Below are 23,919 nucleotides of genomic sequence, written 5' to 3'. Positions count from 1 at the left end.
TATTAAAACACTTTGAGGAGGATTTAGTTGACATTTAATCGGTAAAGACGTTAAATGTTTACAATTCACAGCTTTTTTTAATAAATGCCCTTTGAGTTCAGACAAATCACTCAGATTTGACTTTGGCCACTATGTGTCCACACTGCAGTTGACCTCGCATAAACGCCTTTTATCTGGATCTAATTTCGCGCAGAGTATCTCTCTCAAGGGAACAATTGTTGCAGCACTTCTCTTTTTCTGAAGCCAAACGCATTGTTTTTATCCGCGGAGAATAGGGCAGAGAGCGGAGAAACATCTGCCTCTCCTCCCTCCTAACTCTGATGCCCATCGGCCCCCAATATCCCAACAAAAGCCACCGTTGTTTTACGCTGTCCCTTAAATCCAGAGTAATTACTTATCATCAATCAAAATTAATAATAGCTGATTGGGTTGGTGTGGTCAACGATTATAGAAGGGGAAGGGCCGGAACAGTCTCTCACACCGTTTTGCAGTCAATGGTGAACCTGGCAAAAGGGGAGGGAGGGCCTTTTTTGGGGGGGGGGGCGATCCGTCTATTTGGTATCCACTGGGAAACTACCGCCTCTCAAGACGGCCAAAAAGTCAGAGGCTGAATAAGGAAATGAAGCGTAATTTGAGGAAGATGGATGAGCCCCCAGGGAAACTCCCCCTTTTCATTCCCCTTGTATTGCAGATGATAACCAATGCGCTCCGCAGAGGGGCGGAGGGAGGAGTTGCAGAGAGGTAGATAGAGAGAGGGAGCGTGTGTTTATGTCTCAGTGTGACAAATAAGAGGGAAAAGGGTAGCGGTGGGGCTCACAACAAAGCGGCCGACCCACTGATAGAGACCCGGAGCAGCAGCCACTCTCCCAGGGATGACAACACGGCACCGGATCTACTGAACGTTTTACGCCGTGGGAAAAGGACACCTAGCTTTCAAGTTTTCCACCAAATAAAGAAAAGTGTTTTCCTGCAACATGCAGAGACCAGGCGGCCAAGCGACGGCGTTTTCAATCGATTCCCTCATAGGGACTCACCATCCCAGACCGGGACACCTGCTCTACACGGGCTACCCTATGTTCATGCCGTACAGACCTCTGATGATCCCACAAGCTTTATCCCACTCGTCTTTAACTGGGTTACCTCCACTGGCGCCTTTGGCTTCTTTTGCGGGACGGCTCACCAACACCTTCTGTGCCAGTTTGGGACCGGGTGTGCCCTCCATGGTGGCGCTCACCACGACCATGCCAAGTTTCTCGGATCCTCCGGACAGTTTCTACCCCCCACAGGAGCTCCCAGGTCCCCGTTTAAGCGCAGCCGACCCCGGGTCCAGGAGGCAGGAGAGTCCGCACTCTGACGAGCTGCACAGCCGGGACAAGGGCTCCGACATGATCAACTTCTCAGAAACTTTTCAAACAATATCAGGTAAGCTTGGCCTCTTGACTTATTTATGGAATAACTTACTATGCGTAAAAACGATTTGAAACAGAGATTGGTGGCCTATTTTGAGTGTGTTTAGTCTCAGAGGTGCTGTCAAATGGATAAAACCAATCTCAATCCGTTTTAGAATATATTAATGAAACCACATTTAATAAAGCCAAAATGCATGGGGTGCAACCTGATGATAGTTAATGTCATTCTAGATACAGCTATTATTATTGGAATTATTTCTTAATTGGTCTTTATAATATTACTGTACGAATTAGAGTGAATCACTAATCAAATTTGAGCAATAAGTTCAATATAATTGTTTGTTGTTAGGGAGATTAAAACTCGATCTTTGCTAGTTGCAGTACAAACGTACAGAACAACTGAGTTTTCAAACACAGGGCAGATGTTATGATCTTATTATTAGTCCAGTTAGTGTTGCTTTAATGTTTATTGTACAACACTACAATTATTAGGAGTGTTTTCAACAATTTGGCTGTACATTTTTATCTCCAATAGCTTATCACAACTCAATGAGCACTCTTCACTGTTGGCTTACAAACTTAAGAATAAGTAGGCTAACTAATGATTATTATCCTTTCTCTACATTTTAGGTGAGACCAAACTGTACAGCTCAGACGACGAGAAGCTGGACCTAAAGTCAGCAGACACCGCGTGCAGTGACCGCGAGGACAGCTCCGCAGACAGCGAGAACGAGAGTTTCTCCGACGGGAACATCTGTGGCTCCCTGGCCCAGAAGAGCAAACTAAAGCCCGGCACTCAGGAGGCGCTACCGCCCGGCAGCTCGGCGGGGAAGAGCCGCAGGAGACGGACAGCTTTTACCAGCGAGCAGCTGCTGGAACTGGAAAAGGAGTTTCACTGTAAAAAGTACCTTTCTCTGACTGAGCGCTCACAGATCGCACATGCACTTAAACTGAGCGAGGTGCAGGTGAAGATCTGGTTTCAGAACCGCAGGGCCAAATGGAAACGGATCAAAGCCGGCAACGTTAACAACCGGTCAGGAGAACCAGTGAGGAACCCCAAAATCGTGGTGCCCATCCCGGTGCACGTCAACAGGTTTGCAGTGAGGAGTCAGCACCAACAAATAGAGCAAGGGACGAGGCCATGAACTGAAAATCAAAAATATGAATGATGAAAAACACTTGCATTGACTCTATGTTCCACTGATTCGCATGAAGCACAAAAAGGAGGAGTAGGCCTATTTTGTCTGAGAGGTGAGACTGAGCAGACCGATCAACAATTTGGCAATATGCTGTCATTTTTATTTATTGCGCTGTGAATATGTAAATATAAATGGGTAAAAATTGGTACAAATGGGCACTATGAGATGAGACTGTAAAGATTTTTTAAGTATTTATATCTAGGGCCAAAATGTTCTATTGGTTATGTGCATGTGTCCTCATTTGGTGAAGCTGACTTTTTGTTTTGTGTTTCGTACAATTTGTTGACCACATTTGCATGTAAGACGTTTTACATTTTCTGTTTGCCACCTGTAGGAACCAGCTTTGACAGCTATTTGTGATGTGAAGGAAATAATGACCAAACAAGGGACAACTGTAAAGTATATTGACCTAATAAATCGCTTTATACGAAAGTTGGAATTCAGATTGAATTATTAATGTTTGGAGGTTAGAGTAAATATGTTGTATGGGTTGTTATTATTTATTCTGCTAAAATGAAAAAAATATATATGTTGTCTTAACATGGCGATTCGTTTTTTTTGCACATAATGCAGGGAGGCGTATTTAATGCAGTTTAAATAAAATATAATGCCTAATACTGTGTTTTAAATATTTTACTAACAGTATTTCAATATAGTTTCTAATTTATGGAGGCTTACTGAAAAACTGTTTATCTTTGAAGAGCTTCAGCGTTGTAAGTTAATTACTCACATTTTATTGCCAACATTTTAACGTTTTCAGCATCACAGTTTCATTTACACACGTGTTCGTTTTAACGTCTCTTAACGTTTCATTTTTTCTCAGAAACATCAGGACTTCAAATGTAGATGTGTATTTTTTTTAAACAGCGGTAGTGATGGATTCCTCTTCAGGAGGCCATGTTGTCTGACTGATGGATCCTCATTAGACTGAAACATCCACACTCTGTAATGAACTTCTATCAGTATGTGGAGAGAGAACACCAGCAGCAATTACTAATCTGATACTAAACATTCCACTTTTGGTAAAATAATTAAATATGGACTAAAAATATAAATCATAGCAATGATAAAAACGCACAGGAGGTTTACAATACACATTTAAAAACGCATTAAGGCTATTCTGGCATGTATCACATAATGGATACAATGTGTGTTTTTTTTAATGTGTCATTTTCTATATAATTTTAACAATAACACCTGCAAATAATTCTTATAAATATAAAGATGTTGGTTGAATGGACAATATTTCATGAAATTTGATTTAAAATAAAAACGTTTTTTAAATAACAGAAATTACAACATGTGACTTGTAAAATACTTATACTCTGATAACAATATAAAAGCCTTTAATTAAATAATCATAAATAAATAAATAGTCATGGCTGTACTGTTGACTCTGAACATACCTCAACTGCCATGATGGCTACAGAGAGGTCCTAGCTGCATGGGAACTTACATGGCAGTGCAAATTCAAAGATCAGCTATATTAAAATAATCTGTAACTAAACTAATGTCCGGCCAAACGGCTATCCAATTACAGGAAAGAGAAAACAGAGCTTGATGTTTTATGCAACCTTTCATATGCATGTTTCTGGGGGTTGACACGGTTTCTCTGAACTGTTTCCAGAAAGGTCTCGGGAATATTTTCACTTGAACTCAGATGAGAGAGAGTGATTTGTTTTCCTGTTTCTAAAATAGACTCAGGCCTCAAGCCATGTTTAACTTCGGCAGAGCAGCACCTGTTGAATATGATGATAGGGTGAGATTCTTTAAATATTTTATTAGTATTAATATTGTATTAAAATAACCAGCCATCTCCTCAGTTTTCACATATTATACTGTATGGAGGGTTTTGGTGAAAATCTGATAGGAATCTTCTACAGCTTCCTTTCCCTCAAGCATCTCAAGGACGCATGCTTTTTATTTCAGTTTGACCTCAGTGCATAAACAGACTGTTCATGACCTGGACCCCATGAGTAGTAGAGTTTATTTCACCGTCCACCTCATACGTCAAGACTGTGGCACTTGGATGGGGATTCAAGGAGTGATGGCTGTGTGAAGGAGCGGTGGAAGTTTTATTATGGTCCAACAGCTGACTAATGTAGACGGTCCATTCAACGACATTGTGCCAGAGTGCAGCGGCTATTTCAGTCCCCATGAGCGGTGGAGGTGACGACGAGGAGCCGTGACACTGCAGAGGCTAAGTTCATGCTGGTGTTTATTATCAAGGACTACTGAGGGGGACTATTTCATCCCAATCCACAGTTAGAACAAATATTAAAAGGTGACATTTTATAGGAGTTTCTTAATCACAACGTTAAACAAATAAGATAAAACAGGGTGTGTGTACTTATATATTTGAACCTTCCTGTTGTGTTCGGGTCAAACCTGACTGATTTACTACTTTCTTCAATCATTGTGATTTTCATTTGATTGTCTCAAGGCCTCCACAGTAGGTATTTAAACACATAAACCTGCTCATCACCACTTTCATTGAATGTTGAGTGGTTTAATCAACTCTGTTAAACCTACAATATGCTGTTCCCGTTCAAAATTGACCGCATAAAGAAATGAATAGGTAACCCTATGTTTAGTAGTTTACACCCACACATTGATCGTTCGTCCATTTTATCTACGGTTTAAGTGAATACCTCAGTGTCAAGACTGTGGTAGATAATCCCAAATTGAAATATCAGAAGTTACCTTCTCACAGCTAAGACATTAAACCATTACCAAATTCCCACCTGGAGCGGAAGAAAGAGAGGCAGAGAGGGAGGAAATGGAGGGAGATCATTACCTGCTGCTTGTGTGAGTGCAGCGTTCTCTGCGCCGACTGCCTGACTTCATGGGAGGGTCCGGGCGGCCGTGGCTACAGTGATGTATGGGCAGATGCATCAAATCGCACAAGATAAACAAGCGATGAGTTTCATCAGGGCCATCATAGCTTTAATTTGGCTGCCTAATGAGTCAGATCTAGTGGCGGAGATAAGAGTTGTCAGAGGCCCGGCTCTAATGAATTTCTTGCCACTTGTAATCAAGGTTGCCTGTCTGAGGGGGGATGATTAATGGAACCCTGGAGGATTCCCTCGGCCCTCAGCCTTCATTACAGCTAATGCATTCTCAGGCAAATTAACAGAGAAATGCAGGCAAAAGCCAACGGGGAAGGGGAGAGAGAAAAAAAGAAACAGGAGAGGAGAGAGTGATGGGAACAGAGCGTTTATGTAAGACAAAGGATGAAGAGGAAGATGGTGGGGATGAAACACACGGAGAAGGGAAAAAAGACACTGATTAGAGAGATTCAAGGATATGGAAATGAAGACATGAGTTCGGGGCAGGGTGCAGCATGTAAGCACTGGTCAGACATGATGGAGCTGAAATTGATAAATGATATTCAGGTCTGGGGGGGACACAGGAGAGGAGAGGTAGTCAGAGTGGATATCATTATTGGTTGAGGAGGTTAAAAGCGAGAAGGGAGGAGCAGAAAACAGGGAGTATCCTGTCCATATGAAGGCAGGCGGACACAGACGCCACCTTAAAGCAACATTTATGTTACGACTGCTTGCTAAACAGGCTGTTAAAGTGGCCCGTGGCCAAGCAGCCTGTACATGTTATGGAAATATGGATTTAATGTTTGCAAATATGGTCTCGTCAGGTCTTTGTGTACCCATCCATCAGCCTCAGACCCACCTCTGCAATCTTGGAGGCAATTTGTCTGAGGAGAGGTGGGCGGCAGAGAGCCCTCCTCACTGTTTAGCAGGCCCTGATGAAATATCAAAACACACAGCGGTGCAAGCGAGCGCTCCAGCCTCACAACAACAAACACAAGTGGCCGGGGTCTGTGAAGGAGTCAGGCTCCGTAATAAATTACAGGACACATGATGTTTCTGAAGAGAAGTGGACAGAGCATGATTAGTTTTAGGTTCATTTAGGGCCTTTAGATGTTGAACACGTAAAGCCCCTGAATACTTCAAAGCTGTTATAATCCATATTTTTAGTAATTGATCAAATTAAATCGTTTGTGTGAGATGGAATGATTGTAGTGAAAAACTCACAGTTCCCGTCACACGGTTTTTGTGTCGCTCATCATGTGTCGTGTCCCTGAATTGTTTTAGTTTTACCTGCCGCACATTACTTTGTGGTTCACTCTGTTGTTTCAGGCATAAAAGAAAGCCCCAAAAACGGTCTGCTACGTGCATGCACCGAATAACAGAAAACACAGATAACTAGCAACTAGCTGGTAAAGGTAGTTGAGCATTAAACAGCTACAGCATTGGTGGAGACCAACACTAGGCTAAGAGAGAGAGAATAGTTGACCTACTTTTGTCTGTGGGACAAAAACACGACTCTAATGTTGCTCTGTATCGGCTGTGTATCTGTGTGTTATCAATTGAAAAAGGTTGTGATGCATCAATGTCTTTCTTCTTTTCAAAATGGTCCAAAAAATTGGAAAGTTCATGAACAAATAAGCAACTATCAAAATTAAATAAAGATTTGTTTATAGTTTATAAATGTACTATTACATCCGCCAGGGGGGTTATGTTTCCAGTTTATTTTTGTCAACAATATGTAAACACAAAAACGTCTGTACTTGCCAGATTTGTCATGAAACTTGGATGGAAGGATGTAGTATGGGCCAAAGCAACACATATATTATTGTTTGGAAGAGATTTGAATCACGGGGTGGGTCAAACCATGTCTTCGTTTAAGTTGATATTGAAAGATTTGCAACTAATTGTTGTTGAAGTAAAAAAAACTCAGTTAATCTGCTGCAATAAGTCTGTTGAAATCAGATCTTAAATTAAATACAGCAACATCCAAATTGTTGAAGGAATATGCATAGCTGTATCTAAACAGCCACATCCACTTCAACCAGTAGGAAGACGATACAACATTAAGAAAAACTAACTGTAAGAGGACGCCATTATCTCTGTTAAGGAAGCAGATTGATAACAAGTTTTCGGGGTCTTTAAGCGTGACGCAGAGCATTGTGGCTCCATGTCAATCCAGCGCAGAGGAAGGAAGAGGGATCCCTAAAGCGAAACCAGGTGATGAAGCTCAAACAAAGCCAGCCAACAGAGAGAGGAAGGGGATGAAGATATGCTGAGACAAGATTAGCAGGAAATAAGAAGTGGATTAGTGAGGGCTTGACTCCTCTGAACAGTGAGACCTTTCACTTTTCCCCACGGTGTCGTGCTGCCTGACACTAAGCTCGGCTCCTTATCTTAATCCTCTTTCAGCAAACTGCTGGGGGTCCCACGAGCAGGAAGTGGAGGGAGAGAGGTTGCTTTCCTTACCTTAAAAGACGGGCTCGGATGAGTTGTCTCGGACACTTTGACAGGAAGTTTCTGCAGGAAGTTTGATGAAGGAACATGCAAAAGGGAAGAAGGTGAAATGGCAGTATTTGTTGAGGTGATGATGAGACTTTTAATTTCAGAGAGGGTCTCACCTCGTCAGCAGGTCATGCACAGGAGTGTGATGGATGACGGATGAACACACACACACACCAGACTAATGTGTCGATTTCCCCAAATGCAGGGAAGGCTACATCGTTTTATTTGAGTGTTTATTAATAGGTCAACAGTCAGCCGAGCATCCAAGCATACAACAAGTTACTCTGTAGCTTTGTTCCACATTCTGAACGTAAAAGGAATTACAATAGGAAAATAACTTGAACAAAAAAAAACAAAAAAAATATATTTACAAACTGCATTATAAATATGTCAAATGTACATCATTATACACAAGTACCAAAGATGGTCGGTTAATGAAACCAAACAGAAGTACCTTAAAAATATGTCTAAAGAGAAACAAAAAAAAACAACGTATCAAAAAATGGTTCAAAGGAGACCTAAAACCAGTTTAGTTTGTTTCTCTAGGAGGAGCTCGTCTTCAGATAAAAGCTTTAGCTAATATTTACACTTCCAATTGATGTTTAAGGGAAAACAGGCAGGTTTCTAGTGTCTTTTCATCATCTACTCTACAGTATGTCAATGAGGGTTCAGGTAGTCTTTACACAATAAACTCCTCTCAGTAATCACCACTGAAATGTACTTTTTGAAATCAGTCGGTCAAGTAAATCAGAAATAAGGCAAGTACCACTGTACAGTACAAGTACATTTGAAGGTTTTAGTAGAATTTGTGGTCATTTTAAGGATGTTGGGAAAAGTTCTTATTTGCTTTCTTGATGAAAAGATCGATATTACTCTCATTCCTGTGCGTTTAGGACAGAGGTGAAGCCAGCAGGCTGTTTTAAACCCTGGGTAACATTGTAAAATGAAACAAAAATGCATCAAAACTATCATGTTTAAAAAAAAAGTATGCATGTTACGGAAGTAGGTTTAAAGTCTTTACTTACACCAGTGTCTTGCACTAAAGTCTGGTGTCTTCTGTATTTAATTAGAACAAAAAAAAAGTACAATTTTAAAAAGTGTTTTTTTAGACGTCGCCACATGGTGTAACGTTATGCTAAACCAGGCTAACTCTTAGCTAGGCCATGCTAACTCTTAGCTAGGCCATGCTAACTCTTAGCTAGGCCATGCTAATCCCCTCCAGACTCCAGGTCTGTCCTAAATGAACACACACGAGTGTAATGGATGTTCTGATCAAGTAAGCAAATAAGCTGTCCCAAAAGTATCAGTTTTCTTTACAATATCGCCATTTCATCGATTTACAAACACCCTCCTTTGACCACACATTCAGTCCCTGTGGGCTCTTGGAACAGAAATATTGTAAAGCAACAACAGAAACCTGAACAAAAAGGTACACAAAGTTAATAACGGCCTCTGTAAACATATATCCTGCTCTTGTAAACTCATAAAATCAAGACGGGTTAAAAACCTTAAAATTGGCAGTTGAATCAAAGGGTAAATACACATTGTGCCAACTCCACCTGAATTAATTTCTTACCTATAAATTAATCAGCGTATGTCAGTGGAATACTGTACATCTGTATTACTAATGCAAAGAGAGTCAAGCTACTTCAGCCCAGCTCACTGTAATCCTAAATGTTGTTTGAATGGTTTTTGTTAACTCTCTGCGTTTAAGCCGACACAGTTTCAACGGAAAGAGGTTGTTTTCTGGACTCTAAAAGTCGAAGTATGTTCTTATAAGGAATAAGGTAAAGGAACAAGAACTACTTTTTACAGACGTCTGTACATTAAAACACAGTTATGTTCCAAAATCTTCACTGCGGGTGTCTTCTCTCTGGTGTAAATGTTTTATGAACAGAAATGCCCGGTGGCTCTCTACACACACACACACACACACACACACACACACACACACACACACACACACACACACACACACACACACACACACACACACACACACACACACACACACACACACACACACACACACACACACACACACACACACACACACACACACACACACACACACACACACACACACACACACACACACACACACACACACACACACACACACACACACACACACACACTTTTCACAGCAACAAAAGAGGAAATAATCTCGAGAGTACCGCTTCTACAGGCTGTGGCGAGGTGGAAGGATATTCCAGTATCTATCTATATCAAATAATTACCACCACAATCGAGTCAATCGGAGAATTACTCCAACAAAGACTTCATTATCAGCGCGATCTCACTGTTTCAATCAAACCTTTGAATTTGAATGAATTCTGATTGAAGAGGCACGCGTACAAAGCCGTGTGGCTCGATGGTCATAAAACACGATGCCCCTTAATTCCTTTGTAGTCACGGACACTTTTACTGGAGGATCACGATAAGGGTGGCGAAGGAAATGACTCACTTTCACCCCGACAGGAATTCTGCAATCAACTCCTTTATGATGATCCGAACCCATTTTCCTGTGAATTAAGTATCTAAATCATTTGGACTCTTCATCTATAATTGCTTTGCCTTTGTATATGAATAGTATGTCAAGAGTTTGATAGCTGTGTTAAAGACATGCATCATTACTAAAGCTGTAACAGCCACTGGGATCATGGAAGATTTAGTTTCCCTTAGTGTTTTTGTCACTTGTTAAACTATTACTCACAGTTTTATGTTATAATGCTCAGGCTTGGAAATGTGAAGGAAGTTCCTCTCATTTCAAGCTCATTATGAAATCAGTTCACGTCGCAGAAGGGGAACACATAAAAAGGAAATGTTCAAGCATTAAGGAAATGCTTTTCGTAGGGTAGGTATGAATGCCAAAGTAAGTCATTTGTTTGGTTGGCGCTTAAAAAACACAAAGCTTAAAGCTGATCGTTTCAGACCAAGATAGAACAAATTCAACAAATAAAAAAACAATTATATAAAACAAACAATGTACAATGTCCGACCCCCGAACTACCACTTCTTTGAGCATAGTGGAATATTAACAATGAGTCCATCACTCTCTGCGTTGGTAAGGATTCTGGGTTACACGGTGTGAAGCAGAGGGGTGGGCCGGGCAGAGGGGGGTCCGGGGTCTCGTCTCTACATGATGCTGATGCTGCGGTTGAGCTCGCACTGGGCGTTGTTGTTGTTGATGTTGGGGTTGGGGTTGCGGCGGCTCATGTTGGGCGTTGCCACGGACGACAGGCTGCTGGTGTCGTTGGGGCAGCCGTGCTGGAGCAGGATGTCGGCGCACTCCTGGCTGCCGGCCCGCCGCGCGTAGGAGAGAGGGGTCTGACCCCGAGCCTCCCGACTCGACACGTCCACTCCGTACTGCCGGAGAGAAATACATAGAAAAGTCAGAGTTGACATATTTTAGGGATGTTCAAAGGAATTTCCAGATGATTCCAAGCTCATTTGAGTTTCCTGATTTGTTCCTCCATGTTTCTCGTCACTTTCTACAACTAGCAGTCATTTTAAGAGCTGTTTTGTTTACAATAATCTATGATTCTACCATATTCAAACAGGCACCATAAACACTGAAATATCTGTTAAACCTGAAACCTTGAGCAATAAGCATGTTGCATACTGAACTTCTTGAATCCTTGATCCTTGCAAGAGCATTGTATGACAATATCCGATTTACAATATATTCTATATCTGCTCAACCCAAAAGTTGACACACTAAAGCTGTAGCTGTAAAAGTCTATTCCTCAAGATGATATGGAAACATTTGAGATATCTTGTCCATGTCACACACATTTACAAAAACCTTTTGTAGTTTCTAACAATACTTTAGTAAAAAGGGTTGAGTTATTTGTGTGGAGCAGAAAGGAAGGTGCTGTGTTTCAGGGGAACTCTCTTCAAGGAGCTACATTTAGCTAGCCAACATTACAATTGAACAGCTAACTATGAAAACTAATATTCTTTGGTGTTTAGGAGAGGGACTTGAAATAAGAAACACCTGGAAGGATGAAAGAGGGTTTGTGGTTGTTTGGAAGTCCTTCTCTTCACACTTTAACTCCTAAATCACTTGCCGAGAACTCAATCCCGACAATAGCAGAGTTCACCCCCCCCCCCCTCTAATCCGAGGACTCACCCAGATGAGCAGCTGCGTGATGACCACGTTGGCCATGGCGCAGGAGAGGTGCAGCGCGGTGCGTCCGTCCCCGTCCCCATACGTCTCGTTGACCTCCTCCTTGGTGCCGTGGGCCAGCAGCAGCACCACCAGCCGCAGGTCGTCCTCCACCACGGCCCGCAGCAGCTGCTGGCCCAGGGGCACGTCGGACTGGGGCAGGCCCACCAGGAACAGCTTCTGCTCGTACTTGGCTCGAATCCAGCACTCCTTCTCCTCCCTGGAGAGAAAGGAAACAACAGGTCAGGCGGGGGGGGACACTATGAGCAATTAGGACTTAAGCTTAAAAACAAACTTTCAACACGTGTCATATATTCCTTTTCGACCCATATTTAAAGGTGGGGTAGGTAAGTTTGAGAAACCGGCTCGAGATCGCTAGAATTTGAAAATACACAACCGGAGAAAATCTGCCACTTCCTTATAGAGCCCCTCCTCCAACACACACGAACGCGCACATGACCAATGAGGGCACGAGATAAGTTTGTGCCCCGATGGAAGGCTGACAGGCAGGTAGGCCATCCAATTGGTCGTGCTTTTTACAATACCACGGCTTCTACAGATGACATTTTTGTATGGATTTGTTGTCAAAGCACTGAAGATATTCATTGCTATCGGGATGTTAAGAGCATTCCATGGAATATAACAAAAAGTGTATCTCGAGCCGGTTTCTGAAACTTACCTACCCCACCTTTAACCACGTAAGACTTGTTGGGATCAATAATCATATCAGCAAAAGAAATGACAGACAACAACAACCACAAGATAACATTGAAGGAAACATAATGTTTCAAATTGCACGCACACACAGTAGCAACGGATTTCAACTTTGTACTTATAAGAGCTTTATAAATCAAACAGAGACCAATTATGTGAGTTTCAAGTCTCTTTGAAAGTTAAACGGAGCCAAGAAGCCTTTTTCCCTAGACCCATACACCGAGAACAGACAATAAGACCATATCTTGTGAGTCAGATTTCTGTTCTAGAGCAGATATACACGGAGTTAAAGCAGAATGGTTATAATTCAGACAGTGAGAAACGTAGACACAAGGGAAGTGTCACAGCAATTGGCCTTAGATCCTCACTACAGAGAAGCTCCTAAATTATTAGAGCACAGGACCCCACCAGCCTCCTCTATCACAGTGGGAAATAAACCATTGAGATTGTCGGCGGAGATGAGAGAATGCCAAAGGCTGTGAGGCTTTGGGCAATACTCCACTTCCTAGTGATTAGGGTGGACAGCAAGGCAGTGAGTGTCTGGCCAGCTTTCTAAAGGTTACACATCTCCAACAGCAAGTCTGCGGCTGACAATACAGGAAGGAGGGGGACGTCTTTTTTATCAGCGCTGTCGGCTGTCAGTCTGAACTGGTGGATCCCCTCCACAAAAGAGGCAGTGTGTCTCCGGGCCCCGGTCTCCCTCGGGGGGGCCGGGGCCAGAGTCAGATCGATGGGGCTGAATGGCAGCCAGAGAGGGCCGGTGGGCTCCTTCACTCTGCGGCGGAAAATAGAGGCTAAAAGGGAAGGCTCCGTCCTCTATCGCCAGGCCGAGTTATATCTATTGCTCTCCATCTTGAACCCCCCTCCGTTTCATTCTCTGCCCACATACAAACTGTCCAAATAAGAAAGAAAAAAAATCAATATCAATATGTGAATGAGTGAGCATGCCCAGTGTGGCAGTGACCCGGTGACCCCGTCAGGCGGAGTGATAAGAGGAGCAGAAAGAGGCTGTTGTCTGGGAGTGAGGGTGAGTGACAGAGTGGAGAGGGTTTGGACGGATAAGTTAAGCGCCAACGCCGGCTGGAGTGACAAGACCCTCGTGGGACTCCCTATCAACGGCCGAGGCCTCGCAGCAAGTACAGACTGACACTCTCATTCACTTCCATCATAATCACAGTGACAACGAGAGCGGCAGAACAACTTCATTACCGAAATCAAGCTAACCAAAACACATCAGATCCACACAATAAAAAATATAGATTTATCTGGTTTTTTTAAGCACTCCTTCCTTCAGATTTCTGGCTCTACCTTGATGCAATGGATACTCTTATGCATTTCGTCAGACAGGTTTGTAAAAAGATATTTAAAGGATAAAGCTGATGCCATTTTATAGTCTTTTCGTTCAATTATTTATGTTAAATTAACAACATTTGAGTAGTTTTTTTTTTACATTTTCTGTTCCCTCTAACCCGGTGTGTAGCTCTTTTATTTAATCAGTCAATCAATTGACTGATTACATAAACATTTAAAAACTAGTGGACAAATATTTTTGTATATTGCATATTTTAAGAAAAAAAGTGTATTTAATTATCTCAAATTGCTGCGTCCTGTAGTTTTTAGGAAATATTACCCAAACACCAGTATATAGAGCATTTGTAAGTGACTTTTATATATATATATTTGGTGGTCTAGTAAATGTACAGCAGCAGGATGGTGTTACTCGAGATAACTAAATAACTAAAAACACCTCGACAAGGGACTGTGGTTGAAAATGTGCCAGCTGGTTAACACGGGTACATCTAAGAAAGGTTGCTTAATGTGTGTTGTATGTTCAAAATGTGAACATTCATTCATAAAGTAACCCAGACGTTGCATGATGTTCTTTCTAATGAACATTCATCCCTTAAAAGTGGAACAAGATAACCACCAGAGGTAAAAGGGCAAATAAGTTGTCCTGACATTTGTGTGACCTGACCCCGAGTATATCCCAATATAGCGCGTGTTTAATTACAGCAGCCGATTTAACAATAGTATCCAGTTCAACATTAGTCACTCTCCCTTTTATTACGACCTCAGCAGCTATGTGTCAGAGCTGCCAACTTAGCACAGACAGAGAGCGTTTCCAGAGTCATATGTCAGCTGCCAGGCTCACTCCGCGGCGCAGTCTGTCTCTCACCGCGCAGGCTGGCACCGGCCCTAACTGCAGGAGTTAAGATGTGATGGAGGGGCCAGGGTCTTTACCAGCACCCCGGCGCACATTGATTAACTGCACAACGTCACCGGAAGCTCATAAAGCAACTTAACCCCACATCTTAAAATACCCTTAAAGCATTTATAAGCATATGGGTGCATTTTCTGTTATGACCTCAAGGAAAATGTGGAGGAGAAAGTCCTTTACGCCGCGGCACCATAAGACAATCTTTTCTTAAGGGTGAGGGTATTATGTGAACAACAATACCGCTCTAATGGCAGGCAATTGCAGCGACTCAGAGTTTTATGGTGTAAGACCTCCATCAATCCCCACTCAGTCATTTTGTGTAGACAAGCCTGTTAGCAAATCAATTGGCCTTAAACCAGCGGACTGCTCAGAACAGGAAGGGGCCGTCCTGCCCTCCCCTCTTATTTCCGGTGGACTCTTTGGGAAAAAAAGTGTTTTGTTTTTTAACTGCCAAACAGGATAAAGTATTTATAAAAAACTTGTTGAAATCCTCAAGGCAAAATGTTTAACATACACCAACAATCTAAGCGGAAAACTATCACTTAGAGCTGTTGTCCAAAGTTTGCTTCAAAGAGCGAGACCATGAATGAGATGCTGAATCGGTCGAGCCCAGTGAATTGATATGAGCTAAATGAGGCAGAAAGTTAGCACCAAGATGTGAAACAAAAAGGCTGCGGAGAGCCATTAAGAAGACGTCAACATCTCAGAAAGGAGCCCTGAGGACACTTTGTTAGCCCCCGCTCCCAAATCAGCCCCGGAGGCCTGCAGGGAGAAAAAAAGCCCCACTCACTGCTTATGCCGGGATCTACATTCAACCACAGCTGTTTTTACACTTCTACAATAAAACGATAACAAAAAGCAGCCGGGCAGTGTTTTTAAAAAAATAAAACCTAAACTGCTGCCACTTGAAAGAGCAAGTGTGAAAGGAAGTGAAATGGTAATCCTGCCTCTGTCTTTTGTTTGAAATAGAAAAACAATCCAAACAGAGGTAGGGTTTAGACAGTCAGGGGGAAAATTGAGACCCTTGAAAAGGACACTTCCTCACCGCAGGAGGAAGAAAAATAAAATCAGCAGATTTAGCATGTCAAAGCGCCAGGACAGAGGAGGAGGGGAGGGAAAGGAGAGTGCATTTTCACAGCATAGGGGGATATTTAGGAAATGGAACTGATGGTAACTCTTACACACACACACACACACACCGATTTCCCCACCCTTCTTTGAGCACATACTTGTTCTAAATTTCTCTGTTGCTCCGGGGACAGAGGGGAGCTTAAAGTTCCCAATAAAAATGCCTGTGTGTCTCTTGTAACTAAAAACAAGCGGTGTTTGCGTCGCAACCCTAAACTTCCTCCTTCATTCAGAGGTATCTCAAAGCTCATGATCATTGTTTCACTTTCAATCATTGGATTTAACGTGAAAGAAAGAAATCCTGGGCAAACATCAAAATGAGTCGAAAGTGGAAATGGGCTCCTGTCCAGAGCTGGTGTTTCCTTTCATTTGACCACGCAGAGCCCACCTAGATAAAGGCAGCCCTAACAGTAGAGAAAAGGCCTCTTTTATAATTCTATTAGAGCTCTGTCCTTTCAGCTCTCCGTTGAGCAATGGATCCTGACCCTGACTTAATTAAGTGGCAAATGGCGGAATGATTCTCCTCAACCCAGCCCACGGAGTCAACAACACATGACTGCATTCAAATAAAGAGGGACAAACAAGGATAATTAGTCAAGCCTGAAAGACAAAGGCGAACGGGAATTTAGAAGAAGGGACGGGAAACTGAGACGGCGGGGGTGGAGCCAGCGGTGGAGCAGCCTACAGAATGACCAATCTGACTGCCTGCAATAAAGGTGCATTGGTCCATAGGAAGAGAAGGATGTCCGTCCCACCACTCGCACATCTTTCAAACACACACTGGGTCCTCCTAAACAATCAAAGCTTTTCCAGAGCTCCTCCTACTGTTCCCCCGAGGATCCAAATCCACTGCGGACACATCAAATAGACGCAGTGAAGGGGAGAAATGGTGGTGCTGTTGGGAGGGGAATAGAGGGAGGGGGGGGGGGGATTCGACCAGCATGAACAGACTTCACAGTGGGGGTAGGCAACTTGTATGGGACCGATTCCCATGCAGACAGCGGCTTCACTTCCACAAACCGAGGGGAGGGAAGAGACAGAGAGTGAGGAAGAGGGACAGCAGCAGAAAGACAGAGCGGGGGCTCGGAGGGGAAACGACAGAGATGAAGAAGAAAAAAAAGAGCGCACACAACAGGGCCAGAAAGCTGGGCCCCAAAGCATCAAAGGTTGCTAAGGGCCAGAAATGAAGGAGCAACACAGTAAACGCCGCAGCAAAAAAAGTGCTATATAAGGCCCCCTATGGTCCAGCCGGTACGGTGCACACATGCTACAGCTGCACAGAACCAGGACAAATATCTTCACAAGTGGACGAGTCGCCACTTTTCCAGAGTGCGGCGTGAACAGATGACCAGAATTCAAAAGGTTGTTGTGTTGGGCTCTATAAAGGGGCCAACAGGAGAGCATCTGGGTGCCCGAGGCAGGCAGAGGGATGAGTTGAATATATTGTGACATTAATGAGGTTGTCAGACTCCTCATGATGGAGTGGCTGTGTTTTTGTGCCAGCAAGACTAACACCCTTAAATGCTCATGCTGTTAACCCCTGCTGAACCCTCGCCTCACAGACAAAGCAGAGGGGACGATAACACATGCCCTGCTTATGTATGCAGGCTGCTGCACGTACGTACACATTTAAAATTCCCGGTCACATAAAGGGACCGCCTCTTTCACAGACAGGAACTTTTTTGTCATGATTTCATACTGCTAACTAAATTAAAAAGGGTTAAGTAGATTTGGCCAAAATGATTATCTCTTGTCCACCTGGCTGAGGAACCCGGTGGCATGTGGGCAATTAGTGACTTCTCCCACACAGGGCTAATTACTGACCTGTGGGTTTCGTTTAGAGAGGGAGGACATGGGAAGACCCAGTCATTCATTTGTCTTAATTAATTACTCTTCCTCCACCGGGGCTCCTGGCAAGGCCGGCTATTCTAAAAGCTCTGTGGAGGGTTCCAGCACTCCTAACCTGTGAGCAGCCCCCAAGCCTGGCTCTGTGTTTGGGGGAACAACTTGGAGGACAGGGGCCATGGGGACAAATCATACAGCAGGACTGTAATGGACACAGCACTGATGTTGTAATCGAGCAAAAAAAGGTGCCAGAGCAGAAGGGGTTAAAAGAGGCAGTGGGGGCCAGGTTTGGAGAGGTTAGCGGTGTGATTCATTTTTATTACCACGCAGACCCTGCAGGCGGCAGGAGTGGCAAATTATTTCTGAAACAAAGTGGAGGGCTCTCATCAGAGCTATTACCTGCCTGTTGCCGGGGGCGGCGCGGAGCTACAGAGGGTGACAGTGAGAGGCCCGGCCAGTGAGGGATAGCCGTCCACATCCGTCCACGCTCCAGGACATCTCCCCCAAATGAGAACTGGTGTGTGTGTGTGTGTGTGTGTGTGTGTGTGTGTGTGTGTGTGTGTGTGTGTGTGTGTGTGTGTGTGTGTGTGTGTGTGTGTGTGTGTGTGTGTGTGTGTGTGTGTGTGTGTGTGTGTGTGTGTGTGTGTGTGTGTGAGTGCCAGTAGGCGATAAGGTTAAAGTTAGCTGTTGGAGCTCCCCCGTCAAAATAGTCTGCGGTGTTTTCTATCACAGGCATGCCAAGCAATTAGAGGTGACGTGCAAAACAAGACCACTCCCAGGCGCTAATTAAAAGAACAACTACCTTCCAATATGCTGACTGCAGGGAAATGTATCATCACAGATTTAACTGGAGCATAGCTTTTTAAATTAGGCATCCTTTATACAGTAAATGAGTTAGTTATTGTTGTCAATGGCTTTATTAACGTCATTCATTTGTAACAGATAAGTTGTTTGACAACAACTTTTGGGTGTCAGCTTGTCAAATATCTATTTGGTTTTTTAAAAGATCAGCTCCTTACTATAAAAATAAAAACAATACATTTAAAAGACTATATTGGTCTTTCTTTTCTTTTAAGTCACTCTTGAACACTCACTTTTTTAGAATGGCTGTTCTGTGATTTTATTTAGTTTATTATTTTATTATTATTTTCTATTTGTTTAACTCTGTGTTTGATGTGTTTATATGATGCTGTTTAGTTCAGTTTTACATCTTTTGGATTTTCTTTGTGTAGTTTTAATGGCGTTCTGTTTTATATGAAAGGTGCTTAATAAAGTGTATTATTAATACTATTATTATTTATTATTATACTGATGACTTAACGAACTACAAGCTTAAAAAGGCTTATTAGAAAGACATGTATTCAGATTAACACAATGTATAACTACATTATGACAAGACAGAAATACTTAGCATTAGCCCAAGGTTTTCAATTTGTTTACAACCTAGAAATCCAAAATGTGCTCATGTTAATGGCTTATAGTTTCTCTAAGAAACCATCAGTTACATCTTTATGAAGGATGCATTATTAAAGAGTGGTAGCATACAATGTTCTACAAACATAAATAAGTGCACATATACATGGATAGAGCCATGTTTCCTATTATGATGCCTGTAATCAGTCCGATGTTGCTGCGTACGACAAATCTATACATTGTGTTCTCTGCATCCAGAATATCATAAACTAAACCAATCCTGTGGATGAATGCTTTTAAGTTAAATCTCAAAAATGCAAGGGGGTAAAACTAGTGTAGCAGGAGACATTCAATCAGACCCTGAGTTGATATTCAGGTAGTTACTGAATCGTTTAGATTAGGTGTCACTAATGTTTAGTGCGACTCGGAGCCACACACTGCCTGTGTGCCATCACAAAGCTGCTACATGTCACCGATCTGACACAATTAAAATCCTCTCATATGTTAAGAGGAGCCGACGCAGAAACAGAGTCAGGTCAGGATTGATGGAAAGAAATAAGAAAAAGTACATCCCCTTAAGTTGGTAATAATTCATCATTGGTGATAAAGCAGAAAATAATTTGATACGAGAGTTACACCCACGAGGGTACATTGTTCCATCAGCAGCAAAATCATGAGCATCTCGATAACCAGTGGCCATATTTGATATTTACCACTGCTGTGTTTTGTCTGAAGATTAGTTATGCTGCAAATGAGATTTATTGTTCGACAGTGAAAACTAATGGAGATGCTGCTGCAGGATAAGATCGGATTTTCTAGACAATGAAGAAGCTTCCTGCTGCAGGCGACGTGGGACTGACAGTGGTAGGGAGAGGAATCAACATCAATAATCTTTCATCAAGTCCACAGTGGAGCACTTTAGCACAGATACCATTCAATAAATAACTGTAGGCCATCATTCAGTGCTGAACTGGCCGGAGAGCGCACCGTGGGTTCAAGAGGAGAAGGTTGGAGACTGCAGGTACACATAGCGAACAAGACGACCCTGGTCATTATCAAACTGAACCTTTGTTAGGTCCTCGTATGTGCACAAACTATTATTCGTGTATGATCAGCAATGTCTTTGATAAAGTGTCGGCTGAAACTGCTCCATTTACAACAAGAACTGGGAAAGTGGATTTTTAAGCTACTCATTTACAACTTATTTTTACAGTAAAAAATCCTAATGTTTTCTAGAAAGCCTGTTTTCTTAACCCTGAACCATGAAGTAGTTTGTCAGAGACGTCAGATTTGGAAAAAGGTTAAAACTCCTCACTTATGTTTCTGGTTTTCAGTGATGTGAGCAAAAGACAAACACATGACAAGATAGGAATTATTGTCACTAATAACTTCAGTTGTAGCTAAAGAATGCAGAACAGTTGTCAACTGCTGATATGAAAGCTAATGACTTTTGACTGTACATGATATAAACCTGCTAATTAATTACTGTATTGAATAAGTTAAACATGTCTTTAAATGTGAATCGTTTGCTTTCTTTTCAAGATAAGTTGATAAGTTATATCAAATAAATAAATACAGTAAGTGGTGGAGGCCTTACAGCTACAAACCGTTGCATGTTTTTTCAGCTAACAAAAAAAACAGGACGCAACACAAATAGTGCTGCTGCTAATGCCGCTTGTACTATTGTCTGTACTATAGAAACTGCTTGAATGTTGATTACCTTAATGTCTGCATTATCAATAACATCTCCTAACTAGCTGGGAATACAACATGGTTCTAAATAAAGCTTTAAAATAAAAATGACATTATATTCTTGTTATTTCTGATCCATACCAGCTGCAGCATTAAGAGCAGCATCAGTAGAGAAATGAAGCAGATATGTTTCTCTGTTGGTATATTAAAGTTACTAAGCTGTGATGTTAAAGCAGTGACCTGGCAGCAGCGAGAGCCTACAGACAGCCTCTTCCTGACAGACAGAGTGATGACCCGGCCCCGTGTGATGGATATGTGACATGGCAGTTGGGGGCCTGAGGGCCCGGCTCTTGGAGAGGGGTTAAGCCGTAACGGTGTGCTTAATTACCTGCACAGCCACATAGCAGGTCATTAGTCAGACTGGGACGCTCGGCCTCACCTGTCACTGGGAGATAAACAATCCTCCAACAGATCTGGGACCTCTCAGGAGAGGGGGCTTATTGTCCGGGGTTAACTTGGGACAGGACAGTAGGGAGCAGGTGGACAAGTATCATTTAAGAGATACCTTCAAAAGAGGGAAAGCTACGAGTTGGGTTGTCAAATAAAAACTGGTTAAGTAAATTGTACGTGTGTCCCCGGTTAACAGTTTTCATACCTGATTGTCAAGCATCTCTTTTTTGTTGGGGCTCATTGACTCTGCTCTGTTTGAGCATGTGCAGGTGCTGCCTTGTCTAAAGGACTGGAGCAGATTTGAAGAGATTAGACTTTATGCACCTCCATATAGCCAGAATAGAATGCTCCTTGTTTTATAACCACATTTCCCCAAAACTGACACTATTAAACTGATTTGCATCAGGCTCCTCTGATCTAGTCATTGAATAGTCGACTTGCACCGAGAATAGTGCATAGTTTTATACAACACATTCCTACCCATTATACTCTCACTGACTTCAGGCATCATCAAACGGCTTGGGCTGGTTTCATATGTATTTATTATTCAAATATATTTTCCTGATGAGCGCTTACATGTCAAACGACAAACTTGAAGGATTTGGGCATTTATTTGGTAAGTGCAACACTCCCTTCAATAAAAGCCAAGCTCGTGGAGAAACGGAAACGAGACGGCAGATACTCTGTTGGAGATAATAGATATTATATCCTAAAAAGAAGAGACGGCGGGATCGAGATGGCAACAAAGTACCAACTGGAGAAAGACAGAGGCATTGTGATCAATGTGTACAGGACGGACTGATGCTCAAACATAAAATACTGTTTCCTCTCAAGAGACACTTCTGGACCCCCGGTGCTCCTCATGGAGCGTTTTGTGGCGTGAACTGCCTGAGCTGAAATGTGGGTGGCTAATAAACGGCAGGTAATGGAGAGAAGACGGCGCTGCCTTCTCACACTATAATCTCTGTATGCCTCATTAAGCGGCACCTGTATGTGTAGAAGGGAGCTCACCTGGTGGTGTCGTTGCCTGGCTTGCTGTAGCCCTCCAGAGCCCCCTCCCACACGCTGTTGGCCATGGCGTTCCCGATGGCCGTCATCACCATGCTGAGCTCCACCGGCCAGTCGTCCAGGTCCAGGGAGCGCACGCGGGACAGGTGGGTGCCCAGGTTCCTGTGGATCCCCGAGCACTCGATGCACACCAGGGAGCCCAGGTTCAGACTGGCCCAGTCGGGGTCTGAGGAGGGCAAGAAATCATTTTAGTGATAGAGTTAGAGAAGTAAAGAGGAACGCTTCATAATCTCATATTATAAAGGAGATTTTTAAGCTTTTTACATCTGTATAAACTTGATTCAAGAGGAGATTTCGTAAGGATTACTTTGCATCTTACATTATAATAATTTTAGCTTTAAACTGAATTATTTTTTGTAGCATTATCATCTGCACTGATAACATGAGTTTTCAATGTCTTATATTATTATTCACGATTATGTTATTAGATGTTTATTTATAGCAGGAAGAGAAGAAACTGTATCCCTCTTGGCATCCAGGAAATGCATTAAGGAGCTGGTTCTGTAAAGGTCGCTAGATTCGGCTCCGACACATTTAGCTTAGGGTAAAATTCTGACGAAATGTAAATAAATAACAGTTAAGTAATATCAATTGTATAAGCTACAGGAGGTTGCATTCAAACATTATCAACTATTTAAAAGAGGTAGGCACAGGCTCTTAAATAACACAGATGGAAATGTAACCTACTATAGCAGAATTTGACTTTTAGAATAATTGTTGACATCATAAGAAATAGAGAATTGAGTTAGCGTCACAATGTCACTTCTTTAGAGAGCTATGTTGGTGGAGATTATTAAAACATGATTGGAAAAATAGCAGGGAATAAAATAGGGTTATGTTTGATGGAAATGTTTCTCACTATTGAAACTTGTTTGTTCCTCTCAGGTTAGTTCTGGTTAATTGCCCAAATTTAGATTTTCTGTCTGTAGTAGCAAGTAACAAATGGCAGTAAGTGAAAATAGCTTGAATCCAGTGTTTCCCCTATATACAAATAGCGGCGGCGCTGCACCGCTGCTAGGGGGCGCCAGCCAGGTACCAACAATTTTTTTTTTATTGTTTGTTATGTGGATTTGTAGTATTTGTGTTACTGTATGTTCAGTGGCCTGCTGGTCTGAAGATTTTTCTTAAATTATGTATTGTGAACGCAACGCTTCGCAAATGTGGGTTTGCCTCACACAGGGTGACTGTCTCACACACACACACACACACAGAGAGAGAGAGAGAGAGAGGAGAGAGAGAGAGAGAGAGAGCGAGAGAGCGAGCGCGCGCACCGGTTACATGT

General features: G+C 42.6%; 2 protein-coding genes across 4 annotated transcripts in view; one reads left to right on the top strand and one right to left on the bottom strand.

The window, feature by feature from the left end:
- The first annotated feature begins 729 nt into the window (after window positions 1-729).
- Window positions 730-3,040, top strand: gbx1 (gastrulation brain homeobox 1). The gene is made up of 2 exons (XM_034105303.1): window positions 730-1,422; window positions 2,040-3,040. Exons 1-2 carry the CDS (start codon window positions 975-977, stop codon window positions 2,552-2,554), a joined length of 963 nt encoding a protein of 320 aa, XP_033961194.1. The 5' UTR covers window positions 730-974; the 3' UTR covers window positions 2,555-3,040.
- Window positions 3,041-10,029: 6,989 nt separating this feature from the next.
- agap3 (ArfGAP with GTPase domain, ankyrin repeat and PH domain 3) overlaps window positions 10,030-23,919 on the bottom strand; it is a 122,876-nt gene continuing 108,986 nt past the window's right edge. For all 3 annotated transcript variants that reach the window (XM_034104557.2, XM_071206230.1, XM_034104556.2), the window contains 3 exons: window positions 22,581-22,803; window positions 12,074-12,329; window positions 10,030-11,307 (listed from right to left, as the gene is read on the bottom strand). In XM_034104557.2, the coding sequence (XP_033960448.1) occupies window positions 11,077-11,307; window positions 12,074-12,329; window positions 22,581-22,803 (710 nt within the window). In that variant the 3' untranslated portion in view covers window positions 10,030-11,076. The remainder of the gene's footprint in view (window positions 11,308-12,073; window positions 12,330-22,580; window positions 22,804-23,919) is intronic.

Source organism: Pseudochaenichthys georgianus, chromosome 17 (genome assembly GCF_902827115.2).
Source record: "Pseudochaenichthys georgianus chromosome 17, fPseGeo1.2, whole genome shotgun sequence".
Lineage (NCBI taxonomy): Eukaryota > Metazoa > Chordata > Actinopteri > Perciformes > Channichthyidae > Pseudochaenichthys > Pseudochaenichthys georgianus.
The sequence above is the reverse complement of the archived record's forward strand: the minus strand, read 5'-3'. Positions and strand labels throughout refer to the sequence as shown.

Coding starts and splice junctions, on each gene's coding strand:
- gbx1 (XM_034105303.1), top strand. CDS start 975: ATGCAGAGACCAGGCGGCCAAGCGACGGCGTTTTCAATCGATTCCCTC. Junction 1,423..2,039: donor AACTTTTCAAACAATATCAG/GTAAGCTTGGCC, acceptor TCTACATTTTAG/GTGAGACCAAACTGTACAGC.